Here is a 13939-nt window from a genome sequence, read left to right as displayed (position 1 = left end):
TATCTCAAACACCACTATTTTTGGTATAGAGGCGTCGTTGCCAAATATTAACCACCATGAAAATTTGTAAAATTTAAGTTGCGTTTTCCTGCAATGTAAGGCCAGTTAACAACACAGATACGAAGAATTGGGGACCTTGGAATAAGCACTGTTAGCCTAATACTGCCAAATTTTGACAGAAAATCCCAAATTCGTTTTTCATAAAACTCAATATTATTTTCATTCCCAAATATTTATTTTTCATCCCCAAAGACTTCAACAATCCCCCAATTTTTTTTTTATGTGGGGATTTTGGGGATGAGAATCGGCAACGCTGGCCTAGCTTGTCACTTCGGCGGTGGCCCGTGTCCTCAAAAAAGCTGATGGGGGGGGGCAAGGGACTCTGTGACATTTGTTCGCTCAACCCCCCCCCCTCCCCCAAAAAGAAATAATAGTAATAATAAATGAAATAAATACATAGAAATAGAATAAAATAAAATTACAAGTTAAAAAAAAGATAAGATTTTAAAAATGGTCCCCGGATTTTTTTTTTTTTTTTTTTTGAGGGGGTTGCAACCCCCAATCCCCCTCTAAATCCGCTTCTGTTAACAGGTCCTTTTTTAATCAGGCCAGAACTTTTATTGAAAATGTTTGTAATGATATAGTTGAATACACATCTTGTTCAGGATCTAAAACATTGCCCAGGATGATGTTCAATTTTCAGGACAAAATACGTGACATTTCCATGACTATTCATGCTCTGGGGGTTTTTGATAAAAATATTAAGAAGTGAACGTTAGAACTACACCTTCAAAGAAACGAACAAAAATAAACATGGCGGGTCGGAGAAAAAAAAGAGATGAAGTGTTTTCGCCCCCCCCCCCCTCCCCCATTAACGAAAGCTGGATGGATCTGCCTCATATTGGATAAATCCACGCACCGTATACCTGCGCAGAAACGCTTGCTCTTGATCTTTTGGATCGATGAGGGCGACATGGATCAATTAATTTTAATCGGTATCTCATGAAGATGTCGACATGTCATGAACTAAGTTAGGATTATTTCAAAAGAAGACACTTAAGAAACCTTAAGTCTCTTGTGCAAGTGAAGCGACTCTTGGTGAGTGTATGAAAATTGTAGTTATATTTCATTTTCATTGTGTCTTGAACCACTTGCAGGATCTTTGGTACTGTGATTACTTTTGCAATCAAACACAAGTGCGGTAGTCTGCTACGGTCAGTTACCGATGCCCTAGCCGCCCGGCCCCGGGCCTGTCACAGTCACGGAGTGGAAACGTACGCACTTCTAGACTGTGGGATGGTCGTTAAAATTGTGACTTTCCGTGGGGCGGCAAATACAACCACGGTTCTTGGACATGATAATATGTAAAATATTATGAGTGAATACATGCACAATGTTGCCATCGGTAAATTTTGCTCCTGACCTCAAAATTAAAATAATAATATGCAAAATCGTACCATTGACTCGACTGGAAATTCCGCCATTCACCCCGTGTGTTAAGGACTTCCGTGAACGCGCGCAAGCGTGCACAATGCATGTAACCTCGTTCGCGTTTTATTTTTTTTATTCGCTGTACATGATATACGTTATAATACAGAATGTACGATGACGGATAAGATGTCGTCGTCTTCGTCGTGTTTTGACAGCGAAAATGACGATTTATCACTAGCAAATATATGCTACATGCACGTCTTACCCAAGGAAAGAGGGCCAGTAAATTCCTTTAAAGTAAAGAGCTAGAACAAATTTAAGCCTTTGCTGCATTCGTTGATGTAGACTACCTGGGACTTCAGAATAAAAATAGCTATTATTCGTGCAGCAGAGAAGTTTGCGATTGACTTGCATGCAGCCCGGCCCTGGGAGACCAGCCCGACGTCCGACCAGCATTTCAGCAAGATCCGAATGGATCAAAATAAATATAGATGTTCGATGTAGGCCTACCGCGTTTACATCTTGCCCAGAGCCAGGTCAAACATCGTTTGTATATCACCAGCATTGAGCAATCAAGCGATCGAAGGTAATTTGTTTTCACTTTGTGCTCTTGCATTTCACTCTCTGCAAAAGCGGTGCAAACTTTGATGATTTTTGTATAGGTCTACATCTAGATTTCTTAATTGAGTCGATGAATAATGTGACTCATGACTTACTTCGTCTTCTATTCATAGGCTTGTAAATGTAGCGTTGAAGTAAGTCATGACATGACATGAGTCACAGTATGTATCGATTCGATTTAGAAATCTAGACCTATACAAAAATCATCAAAGCTTGTACTGCTTCACTTTTGCAGAGAATGAAATGCAAAAGCACAAAGTGAAACAATTTTGGCATGGACAAAGATCGCTATAACAAGGATCACCATCTCAAAATCATCCTCTGTATCTTTTTCACCTTCGATAGCTTGATTGCTGGAATGCTGGTGATACGAACGATGTTTGACCTGGCTCTGAGCAAGATGTAACGCGTTACATCTGTAACGTTAGCTTGATCCATTCGGATCTCGCTGCAATGCTGGTCGGGCTGGGCAGGAGGGGCAAGAGCAAAAAATCTCCGGTCTTATCAGGGGCAGATCCATGATTTTCCAAAGGGGGCAAATTTTTCAGAGGAAAGTTTCGACCAGCCCCCCCCCCCAAAAAAAAAAAAAGTTTTTCAACCAATTGACAAGCAAAAAAAAATAAAAATAAAGGTTTTCACTCACAAATGAAGTATATTTCGTACACGAAAAAAAGGGTCTTCAATTTCAAAAGAGGGGGCACACCTTTGTTTTAATGGCATATTTACATTACAAATTTTAGTATTTTGCTTCTCAAAAGGGGGGGGGGGCAGGCAATGGCGTCATGAGGCAACATTTTGAGGGGCGATATGGTGTATCGGGTAAAAAAAACAATGCGAGTGAGCAAAAAATTATACATTTTTATTACAAAAATCCAATTTCAGATTTTGACATAATAAAGAAGATAACATATTTTTCGCCCTTCTCTCTTTCCTTTTCCTTTTTTTCTTGGTCTGTACGCCACGGTAAACAAGATTTTGTTTATGATTTTGCATGCTTATTTAAAAAAAAATAAAATCACCTTTTCATGACAATCTATCTGTTCTTCTTTCTTTCCTTTTCCAGTTCCTCTTTTTCCCCTTTCCCTTTCATTCTCCCCCTTTTCTTTTTCCCCTTTAAGTTCCCGGTGAACTCCGCCAGGGGGATAGCTTGCCCCCCCCTGCACTGTTAAGCCACTGCATGCTCCCTGGGATGGGCCGGGTTGCATGCAAGTCAATCGCAAACTTCTCTGCTGCACGAATAGCTATTTTTATTCTGAAGTCCCAGGTAGTCTACATCAACAAATGCAGCAAAGGCTTAAATTTGTTCTAGCTCTTTACTTTAAAGGAATTTACTGGCCCTCTTTCCTTGGGTAAGACGTGCATGTAGCATATATTTGCTAGTGATAAATCGTCATTTTCGCTGTCAAAACACGACGAAGACGACGACATCTTGTGCATCTTATCCGCCATCGTATATTCTCTATATTACGTATATCATGTATATGTACAGCGAATAAAAAAAAATAAAAAGCGAATGAGGTTACATGCATTGTGCACGCTTGCGCGCGTTCACGGAAGTCCTTAACACACGGGGTGAATGGCGGAATTTCCAGTCGAGTCAATGGTACGATTTTGCATATTATTATTTTAATTTTGAGGTCAGGAGCAGAATTTACCGATGGCAACATTGTGCATGTATTCACTCATAATATTTACATATTATCATGTCCAAGAACCGTGGTTGTATTTGCCGCCCCACGGAAATGAAAAACTAGAGACATTTTCCTTGTCCATCCCACAGTCTATTCGGGCTGCTGCAATGTTACTGTTACCGGGCGGGGGCGTTACATTTGTTGTTACCGGTACCACATATACCAATTACCATTTCCACGGCCACGGACTCTATTTATCGTGCAGCCGCCATTAGGGGGATAACAATGCAAAATCCCCCTCCCCCGATGGGGCTCATCGATTTTTGTCTTTAATTTATTTCATATGAAAAAGAAATGTACGGTACCAAAATAAAGATTGTTATCCGTTTTGGCCTGATATGCATCCAAAATGGAAAAAATAAATAAAATTGGGAAAAAATAGTGACTTACTTCGGCTGTCGTGCAACTTCACTTCCCTGTTTTATCCAAACTTAATAAAATAAACATAAGGCCATTGAGTCCCTGTACAGACAGATCGAGCTAGAACTTCGGTCTCTGTATTTGGTGAGAGGAGCCAGCGGAACAGCCAACAACAGAACAGAGACCAAGCTTTTGGTTTAATGTTAGGCCTACTCTGTCTAAATAGAAAAAAATAATTTGGTCTTCAAAGAGTAACTATAAGTGAGCAAATTAGCAAATGTGAAAGAGTAATTCTTGATTATCAAGCCTTAGAAGCTGAAATACAAGAACTCCAAGTCTTTTCTTTTCCTACGTACATGTATCACCTTTGCTGGAATGCTTGGAAATTTCACTACGATTGTAACGTGCATCTCATGCTCCAAAGCTCAAGTGAACGGTTGTGAACCCTGAACTTAAAACCCTGTTTTCTTTTTATTTTTTGAGCTCCCGGTGAATTTATACTACATTCAATCAAGTACTTGTGTTGATAATTGTTGACCAACTCTGACAGATTGTTTATCATAATTTGAAAGTTAAGGATGTGCTTTTTTCAAGCAAAAGAAATTTTAAACTTCAGTTTTAGAGAATTGTTGGTTTTGGGGTGGCAAGCAAATGATATCAGCAGAAAATTATCAAAATCTTAAATGTAAGTCTAGCTGTAGACCTGTTAGCTGAGATATTTGTTGTTATGTTTCTTTTTAGTGATAGGAAGTTTAGTAGAATGAGTTTTGAATGATGAGCAGACGAAGTCGTAGAACAATGGATACGTCCAGGATATTTGGAACCCCTCCAGAACCAGTGTTCAACATGAAAGGGTGCTGTTTATCAGTGAATCTTTTAGAGGAGCTGCTTTTCACACAAGCAACAGCCAATGATAGACAAATACGGAGAGCTTCAGCAGAATATGGCCTATTTAAATGTGGCCCACTAGTTGGTGAGAGAAAGAAATTTCAATTTCTTTTATCATTTGATATTGAGTGATTTTCAATAAAATTGTATGGATCTTTTCTTTGTTTTACATTTAAGTCCCCCCCCCCAGAAAAAAAAAATTATCACCCTTGGTCATACATTGACCAGAAACACTGATGTATTAGTTTTATATGTACCAGTAGTCATAGGCGGCGGAGCAGAGGTTTATCTTTTTTTTTGGGGGGGGACGCAACAATAGCCGTCCCCCCCAAACACAAAAGATAATCTTCTGCTCCGCTGCCAATGCCAGTAGTTTGCAGTAGTGTTAATAAGATTTGCTGAAAGAAAATGGCATTTTTGTATTGATTTTATTTTATTTCTGTCTTAATGGTAAAACATACAGATAAGAATAAAAATGTATATATGGATTTATTTCATAGGTGAATAATTCAAGAGCTTTTATGTTAGTACTATGCAAAGGAAAACTAAACAAACATGTGAATGTTTCATAGTATTTTGTAAGTTAAGTAAGTCATAAATTGTGATGAACTAAATCAACAGCAATAAAAAAATGGTTGTATATTATTTACCATGCTTATCTTACAAGCTGCCTTATTAATTGCCCCCAGGTATTATCAATTGTATTACATCAAAGTTATTATTTTTTCAAATGTTTATCTGCAGAATGCATATTCATCATTTGTGAGCAGATGAAACAACCTCCAGAAACCAGATATATTGCTGCTGAATTGTTTGACAGGTAGATAAAATATTCTCAAAATTTTTCAGAGGGTTATATGTTTGAATATTAGGAAACGTCATGGTGTAGTGGTTCTGACTCTCGCCTTGTATTATGAGAGTTGTGCGTTCGAATTCCACTGTGGCCTAGCTTCCTTTGGCAAGGCGTCTGTCCAAACTTTGCCACTCTCCTCCCAAATGTTAGATGGGTTCTTGGTAGGATGCAAAAGCCAATGTAGTATGCCCAGGAATGCTCCCCTGGGACTGGAGAAAGTCCATACATTGTGTGTGGCTATATGCCAACCCTGCTAGGATCAGATAACAAGGGTAATTATCTCTTTAGTGCTTAGAGACATTCCAATATGTTAAGCAGTTCAACTTGACATGCCACATAGGTTATGTCAGAAAGATTTTGCAATGACTTCGAAATTCCCCTCCTGTATATATCCTCACTGCCTTAAACTTCTACAATGATGGAAGAAAAGCCAGCGTGTCTTTTGGCTCATTTGCATCTTGTCTTTAGTAGAGAAGAATCTTAAAATGCATTATTTATGTGCTCTGTATTTCAATGTTCTTTGTAAAGAGCATCAGCAGGACATCGTTGAAATATATTTCTTCCACCATGCATAATGATTATATTCTTTTTCCAAATGGTATTTAGATTATATTCAACCTAGAAAATGAATGAACAGATAAATGAATGAATGGATGAATTAATGAAAAAATGAATGAATGAATGGATGGATGAATGAAGAAATTAATACTGTATAATTGAATAACTTTATAAATAGATTAAAGAATAGAACAAGAGAATTACATCCAGTATTGTAATCAGTATGGATAGAAATTGAAATTGTTGGGTTTGTTACAATAATATTCCATTTTACTCTATTGCAGGTTTATGAGAGCCCATATACCTAACCTCAAAGAGAAAGTGAAAGAGAGTCATATTGCACCTAAACGACGCAAAATATCATTACAGGATGAGTGGAAGCACACCCTTCGTAAACTTTGTAAACAATTGCTACCCTTCATGGTGTCCTGTGTTCAAATTGCTTCCAAACTGTGTTCACACTACAGTGTAAGTCAACTGTCTACTCACATTCGTTATAGAATCTAGAAAAAAATGAATGATAGCTTTGAAAATAATACAATGAAGATTTCAAACAGTGAAATGATTTTGTAATCAAATGTTTCCCATTTAAGTTGGTTGTGGGAATCTATTTAGGATATGTTATAAAGAAGGTTTCAGATAATTTTTTGTTTTATTGCCTTTTTTAATGAAACTTTAAAATTCTGGATTCAGGAACACATGAAAAATTCATTATATATCTGATATATTAGGTGACACTGTAACATTCCTTTTTATCTCTTAATTTTAAATATCTCTGTCTTTATTCCATCAGATTGTTACATGTCGTCGCTGTGCTGAGCTATTACAAGACAAAGGCCACCGCTATCAGACATCCAAAGTCTTGACCTCAGAATTGTTAGTAATGAAGACATTGGACTATAAACTTCATGTGTCAAGTCCTTTGAGTTATATTGAAACTCTGCTTGAGATAATGGGTAAAGTTAACTTTCTCTGATTCATTCATCATTTCATTCTCTATTCCCTTCTTTAATTCTTAAAGGCCTACTGTATATCAATATACCCAATAGATGCAACTTTAAACTTTATCAAAGTTTGAAACAGTATAGTTTTTCTGAAATTATTTCACATCAAACATTCTCAAAATAGAAAATTACACAGTCAGAATAAAGTTGTCTGTTAAGCCCCTTTCACAATTGACATACAACCATTTGCGACCTTTTGGTCGTACGACAGGCTGCAACAGGCATCAATCGCTGGTCATCTCATAAGATCGCACAGAGGCTTTCACAGTTGCAACAGCTGTCGTACAACAAAAACAACCAGTAAACCCCGTTGCACGAGTAAGTCGCATATGCTCTTATTGTGTTCGTGCGATCACATGCGAGTGTTGGACGAGGGATTGCGAGTGGAACGGTCGCATACATGCGAATGAAACGGTAGTGCAATGTTGTAAGCCGTTGCGATCGGTCTTGCAACAGTCTTATGGCCCATATTATTATCGCACCCAGTCGCAAGACAGGTCTCTGTACATGTAGCTCGCTTGCACATGTTCAAGTGTTGTACGATCTCCAGTCAAGTAAATGCGACTACTTAGTCGTGCCACCACTCGCACCAATTCGTACAATGTTGAACAACGTACAACACTCGCACGATGATCGCCCGACCGATGGTACGACCCCGGGTACGGCCTGATGCGAGTGAATCGATCGTATTTGATCGCGTTTGGATTTTGAACATGTTCAAAGTTCAGATGTGACCAGTCACGACCACCTCGAGTTTGTGCGACCGTCTACAACGACTGCGAGTGCTCGCAAGACACCAAGAGATCGATCGTGCAACAACAAGAAAAAACTGTTGCAGGCGGTCGTAAACTGATCGGACGTCAATTGTGAAAGGGGCTGAACGGTCGCATACATGCGAATGCAACGGTAGTGGAATGTTGTAAGCCGTAATTTCGATCGGTCTTGCAACAGTCTTATATGATCGCACCCAGTCGCAAGACTGGTCTCTGTAGGTCTCTAGCACATGTGCAAGTGTTGTACGACCTCCAGTCGACTAAATGCGACTATACTTAGTTGTGCCACCTCTCGCACCAAGTCGTACAACGTTGAACAACGTACAACACTCGCACGATGATCGCCCGACCGATGGTACGACCTGATGCGAGTGAATAAAGCATATTTGATCGCGTTTGGATTTGAACCTGTTCAAAGTTCAGATGCGACCAGTCACGACCACCTCCGACCACCTCGAGTTTACGGGGAAATGTGACAACGCCATAACTACTCCTTAAAGGGGCTCGGGGCAATTCCCCCCCCCCCCCCCCGAAATACTAAAAAAGCCCTGGAAAATCCCTATTTGTTGCAATGTTAAAGCTTATCCAATGTTGTGTATTCAGGTAGTAAGTTGTGAAAAGTATCCCCCGAGAAAAAAATGATTGATACTATGTGTCCCCTAACTCCTTTCTCAATATTTATTTTCCGTTTACACCATGCAGGTTACAATGATCCTGATACCCCTGTCAAGCTTCTCCATGATACATGTCTGAAGATTCTTGATGTTGTCTATATCAAGAGGAAGCTTGTCTACAGTAGGTTACTGCAGCTTGCTATCGGAGATAGTCCAGTCAATTCCCAAACAAGGTAAGGGTCACATCCCAATTATCCCCTTCTCAGCCTTTAGAATGAAGCCCATACATGCAATATCATCATTGGAGAATTTCTACTACTATACTATTAACAATATTAACAAATATAATATCTTCTTTAATTTTCACACAACATTTTTATTGTTGTAGTATTTTTGTTTTGCTGGGGGCCAGCAGGTGCAATACATTGGCCGAACTTCTGTATTGTTTCTATTAAATGTGCATAAATTGCTTACTCTTTTAAACGGACCAATTCATTTGACCAACATTTGCATCTTTTGATGCGTTTTCCACTGTATTCAAATCTCACCTGCATTGAATACAGCAGTGAGGCACCCAACACACACACAATATAGCATATTTTTTTTAGAGAGAGAGATCTTTCGGCAAGAGCATGACACATGAACACTCTGACATTGAAATCGTACAATCTTATATCTGAAATAGGCACTACAATTGACTGGGCCATGCTTTCTCCTAAAAATATTTTCCTTCTGAATGAGAGAAAAGTACACAAAGATATATAGTTATATGAAAGCCTGAATTTGATAGTTGAAATTTTTAAAAAAATTTGTAAGACAACTTGTCAAAGTGTGTGCCATGGGCCATGTCTTTAAAGCAGAAAACCTGCTGTAAAGATGATACATGTCTTTTCAGTGAAGCTTTCATGCAGTCCCTATTGTTTTGTCTATGGTGACTGCGATGATGATTTGTAATGAAAATCTAATTGCAGGATTCCTTCAGGAAAGATGCAGTTCTGACATTTGAGTGCCTATACGATACACATTTGTCAAGAGATGCGAAAAAGACCACCAATGTTATGTGCCCAACCCTGTTTTGTAGGTGCAAGCTATGTTACAGTGGGAAAACCCTCTGTCCCTTGGATGGGATATTAAATACAGGTTCCATATTAAGGAGAGTCACCACCTTTGTACGCAAAGACCTTATTGCAGAATAAATATTTATATACCCATTACTATCCTTAACCCCGTACTATTTTCTTTCTTTTTCACACATGCCAAATTGTTATTGCTAACTCCGGATAAGGAATGCTTGCTTTTCACACACGAAACTCGCTAACCCCGGACTAGTGGTTTTTGTCGATCATTCGTAGTACAAGTACTTCACTCGTTCACTTTTACACACGCTACAATTTCCTTAACCCGTACTATAGGTGGGGCCAAATTGCCATTTAGCCCCACCTATAGTACGGGGTAAGCTTAGCCCACTTTCGTTTTACACATGCGATCTTAACCCCGTACTATTGCTCTTAGCACCGCAATTGGTGGGATAACCCTGCTTTTTTTGCAGGGCCAAATAATCCCGTACTATAGGGGGGGTTAGCCCACTTTGCAAAAATGCTGTGTAAAAAAAGTGGGCTAAGCTTAACCCCGTACTATAGGTGGGGCTAAATTGCCATTTAGCCCCACCTATAGTACAGGGTTCAGGAAATTTTAGCCTGTGTAAAAAGGGTAAAGGAGACCTGTGTGTCACATTGATTGGAATTCAGTTTATTGCAATGGAGTATTTTGATAGCTAATGTTTGCTGCCCTCTCTATCTAGACTGCCGTCCATCGATAGTATAAGAGTGTCCTTTTCTGAATCAGATTTATCGCAGAAAAAAATACAGAAGTGTAAATTTAACTATTGGTGAAAACAGTGAAAGGATTTACTTATGACCATGGACATCAGCTCAAAGGATTATATTATTGACTTTTGTAGGGGGCATCTATTGTTGCGTCCTCTAACAAAAAAACAATCCTCTGTGCTGCCGCTCATGTTATGAACTAACATGTTTCTGACAGTACTTGAATCATTTGCTGATCAATTGAGTACATAATTGAAATTAAATCACTGCAACATTAAAAGTTATCTTGTCACATGGTCCTAGATAGACCCTCACTTAGTAGTCATCATTTATTTTTTTCTCTTTCAGATCAAAATTTGCACCAGTTGAAAACGATTGCATGCTTTTAGCAACAGCCAATATAGGGGCTGCTTCTTACTTCATTGATATGAATTCAACACAAATGGTAGGTACATAATACGTATCAATCCAAAGGCATGTGATAATAATAAAATCAAAGTATGCATAACCTTCAACCCTAAAAAAAATGATTAAAATTAATAACTATTATAAATCAGATAGATAAATATACCAATAAAATATTTAAAAACTATTATAATATACCAATTAAAAACTGTTATGATATACCAATAAAATGTTTAAAAACTATTATAAATCAAATGAATAAATGAATATACCAATATAAACTAAAATTAGACATTAAGATATTAAAAATAACTAATAATGACACTATAGAAAAAAACACAATACTATGTTATAATTACATATATTCATATACTTGTATATTTTCAGCAGCTATGTGCATATACACAGTGTAATTGGTTAATTATACTGTATGGGAATCTCCTGTGCAATAGAATTTGCCATTTGCAATCATAATCATCTTAATTGCACTATATTTGTCATCAATGTGAGCACAGTAATTAAATGAGAGACTGGGATTTTGCCTTTAACAATTGATATTTGTTGCCTTGATTGACTTCCCCTGATTCTGACACTGATGATTCGTTACAAATATATTTTTTAGAGTACGGTTTTAGCATGCTAATTGAGATAAGAAATTTTTGTACTTCAACACCGTGTAAAGTCAAGTACACTATGCACTGGCTATGATCTAGTTTAAAGGCCTGGTCACACGCCCGAGCGTTGTTGGAGCGGTCGTGGAGCAGTAGGGAGAGAGAGTCGAATTTTGCTCATAAAATTGGGGAAAAAATCGAAAAAAACAATCGAAATCGAAAATGGTGAACGGTAGCGAGCGGTGATGATTTTTTTTCTCTCCGCTCCACGACCGCTCCAACAACGCTTGGGCAGTGTGACAAGGCCTTTACCAATATTTAGTCAAGCCTACATTTAACTTGCTTTGGACGAATTAAGTGATTGAAGTAATTTTTTGGTTTGGCCGAGTAATTACTTTTTTTTCTGAATTCTCAAAACTTTCCATCTTAAAAGTTACAGTAGCACATATGCTGTTTTGCATTAACACATGTGTGCATGTATTTATCTAGGGGCAACACTCGGGGTGGGGAGGGTTGGGTACAGGTGTTGACAGTCTATATGATTTTGTGAAGTAGAGGGAAATGAAGATGAAAGAGGAAGAAAAAGAAGAGGAAAGAAAGAGCATCGAAAGGAAAGGTATTTGTCAAGTATCATTACATGTATATCATGCAATTCAGTTCAGAAAAATAGGTAACCCCCCCCCATCAAAACATCCAGCCTTTAAATTATTTTTTTTATTTTAAACCTATTTTAGATCAATAGTCATCTAGCAAGGATAACACACATCCCGGTAGATGACATCATTGACTTTTCTTCTACAATCATCTCTGTTATACTTCACTGAAGGTGTTAAAGAAATGCTCCATTGAATTGTTGTGTAAGATTTATGCAGTATCTTCTCATAAGCAACCCCTGAGTATAAGAGTAAATGGTAGTAGAAATATGAAAAAGAATTTTAAGTGAAGTTTGAATGTAATCTAAAGCAAAAATGAGTACTTGTTTTAATATGTGATATGTCAAATTCAAATTGTTAACTTCTTTAAACTTTCCCATTTTTAATTTCTCAATACATGTGTGATGTTTCACAATATTCTTTTCTTGTCATTGTTGATAGTGAATAACTTTGGTTATATCAAAGATATATTTGATCATATTAGTTACTGATTATACATAGGGTACATAATAAATGAAATCTTTGCTTGAAAGTGAAGATAAAACGTTATTTGAATTATTTTTCCTTTTTTAATAGTGGGTAAAATAAAACAGTAATTTGTATGGTGTATCTTTGATACATGCTCATGCTTGGATGAAAAAAAAACTAAAACTATGATTACATCATAATATATTTTAATGATATTTGCTTGATAGGTCACTGCCTCCATAATTTGCTTTAATCTAATAAAATTATTTTCAGATTTGAACTTCCCCAGAACGTATCATCTAATTATAGAGATGTGAAACATCTATCATATCTTTAATTCCTAGCTTTTTGTTCAAGCAGTGTCTCATATTCTGTTTTATGAGTGTTAAGATATACCTAACTTTAGAGTAATTTTAATTGAAATTGATGTTTCATTTTTCGTAATACTGATGTGGTTTTTCATTATAATTATAATTGAACTTAAGTTGTATGCATCATTGGCAAGTATTTAGTTGAAACTCTACAATATAAGGATATGGTATTTGAACTTCACTACTTGTTTTACCTTCATTGTTTACTTATTACTTATTCTGATTGCATAAAAGAATACTTGATGTCTAACATTCTAAATTGTTGTAGATAAAATTTGCCTTTTCTGGTTTGCTTAGATGTTGTTTATATCTAAGTTTGTTTTGCATCAGTTTTAATCAGATTTAGTTATAAACATTTTGATTTTTATAGTGGAATGAAGACTTTGATTTTAGTTGAATGTAAGGTTATGGGAAAGTGAGATAACTTGAATTGCCCTGCTTCAAGACTTAATGCCTTTTTGACAGAACTTGAAGAAACTTTGTTCAATGTGTGCAAAGCCTTCCACCAGAACAACATGATTGAACAACTTTATTTTCATCATTCTTTGGACAAGATAGACATGTTGGTAGAGAAAACTACTTACATTATCATGCCAACTGCTTAAAAGTGATGAATTAAAGTGAAGATTGCAGCGAAAGATATATATGTACGTGTGCTAATGTATAATTTTAGTATGTTAAGTACAAGTGTGTATTATCTCTCAAAATTATTGCATTCTGTGTTACCTTAATTGATTTGATTATATTTACATTTACAGGTATCCTCTAATATTCCAATTCTTCTTTGCAACAAGAAAGGCTTTCTGTGATCT

General features: G+C 37.1%; 1 protein-coding gene across 2 annotated transcripts; it reads left to right on the top strand.

Annotated features, from left to right (window-relative positions):
* Nucleotides 1-992: 992 nt before the first annotated feature.
* On the top strand, nt 993-12535 carry LOC121426133 (cyclin N-terminal domain-containing protein 1-like). Of its 2 annotated transcripts, XM_041622306.1 has the most exons (8): nt 993-1098; nt 4845-5076; nt 5736-5811; nt 6687-6870; nt 7196-7358; nt 8882-9026; nt 10968-11064; nt 12370-12535. In XM_041622306.1, exons 2-8 carry the CDS (start codon nt 4875-4877, stop codon nt 12457-12459), a joined length of 957 nt encoding a protein of 318 aa, XP_041478240.1. In that variant the 5' UTR covers nt 993-1098; nt 4845-4874; the 3' UTR covers nt 12460-12535. The 2 variants fall into 2 exon arrangements, with proteins under 2 accessions (XP_041478240.1, XP_041478248.1); XM_041622314.1 differs by lacking the exon at nt 993-1098 and having other exon boundaries at nt 4427-5076.
* Nucleotides 12536-13939: the final 1404 nt, after the last annotated feature.

Source organism: Lytechinus variegatus, chromosome 1, assembly GCF_018143015.1.
Source record: "Lytechinus variegatus isolate NC3 chromosome 1, Lvar_3.0, whole genome shotgun sequence".
Lineage (NCBI taxonomy): Eukaryota > Metazoa > Echinodermata > Echinoidea > Temnopleuroida > Toxopneustidae > Lytechinus > Lytechinus variegatus.
The sequence above is the reverse complement of the archived record's forward strand: the minus strand, read 5'-3'. Positions and strand labels throughout refer to the sequence as shown.

Coding starts and splice junctions, on each gene's coding strand:
- LOC121426133 (XM_041622306.1), top strand. CDS start 4,875: ATGATGAGCAGACGAAGTCGTAGAACAATGGATACGTCCAGGATATTT. Junction 9,027..10,967: donor CCAGTCAATTCCCAAACAAG/GTAAGGGTCACA, acceptor TTTCTCTTTCAG/ATCAAAATTTGCACCAGTTG. Junction 11,065..12,369: donor ATATGAATTCAACACAAATG/GTAGGTACATAA, acceptor AACCTATTTTAG/ATCAATAGTCATCTAGCAAG.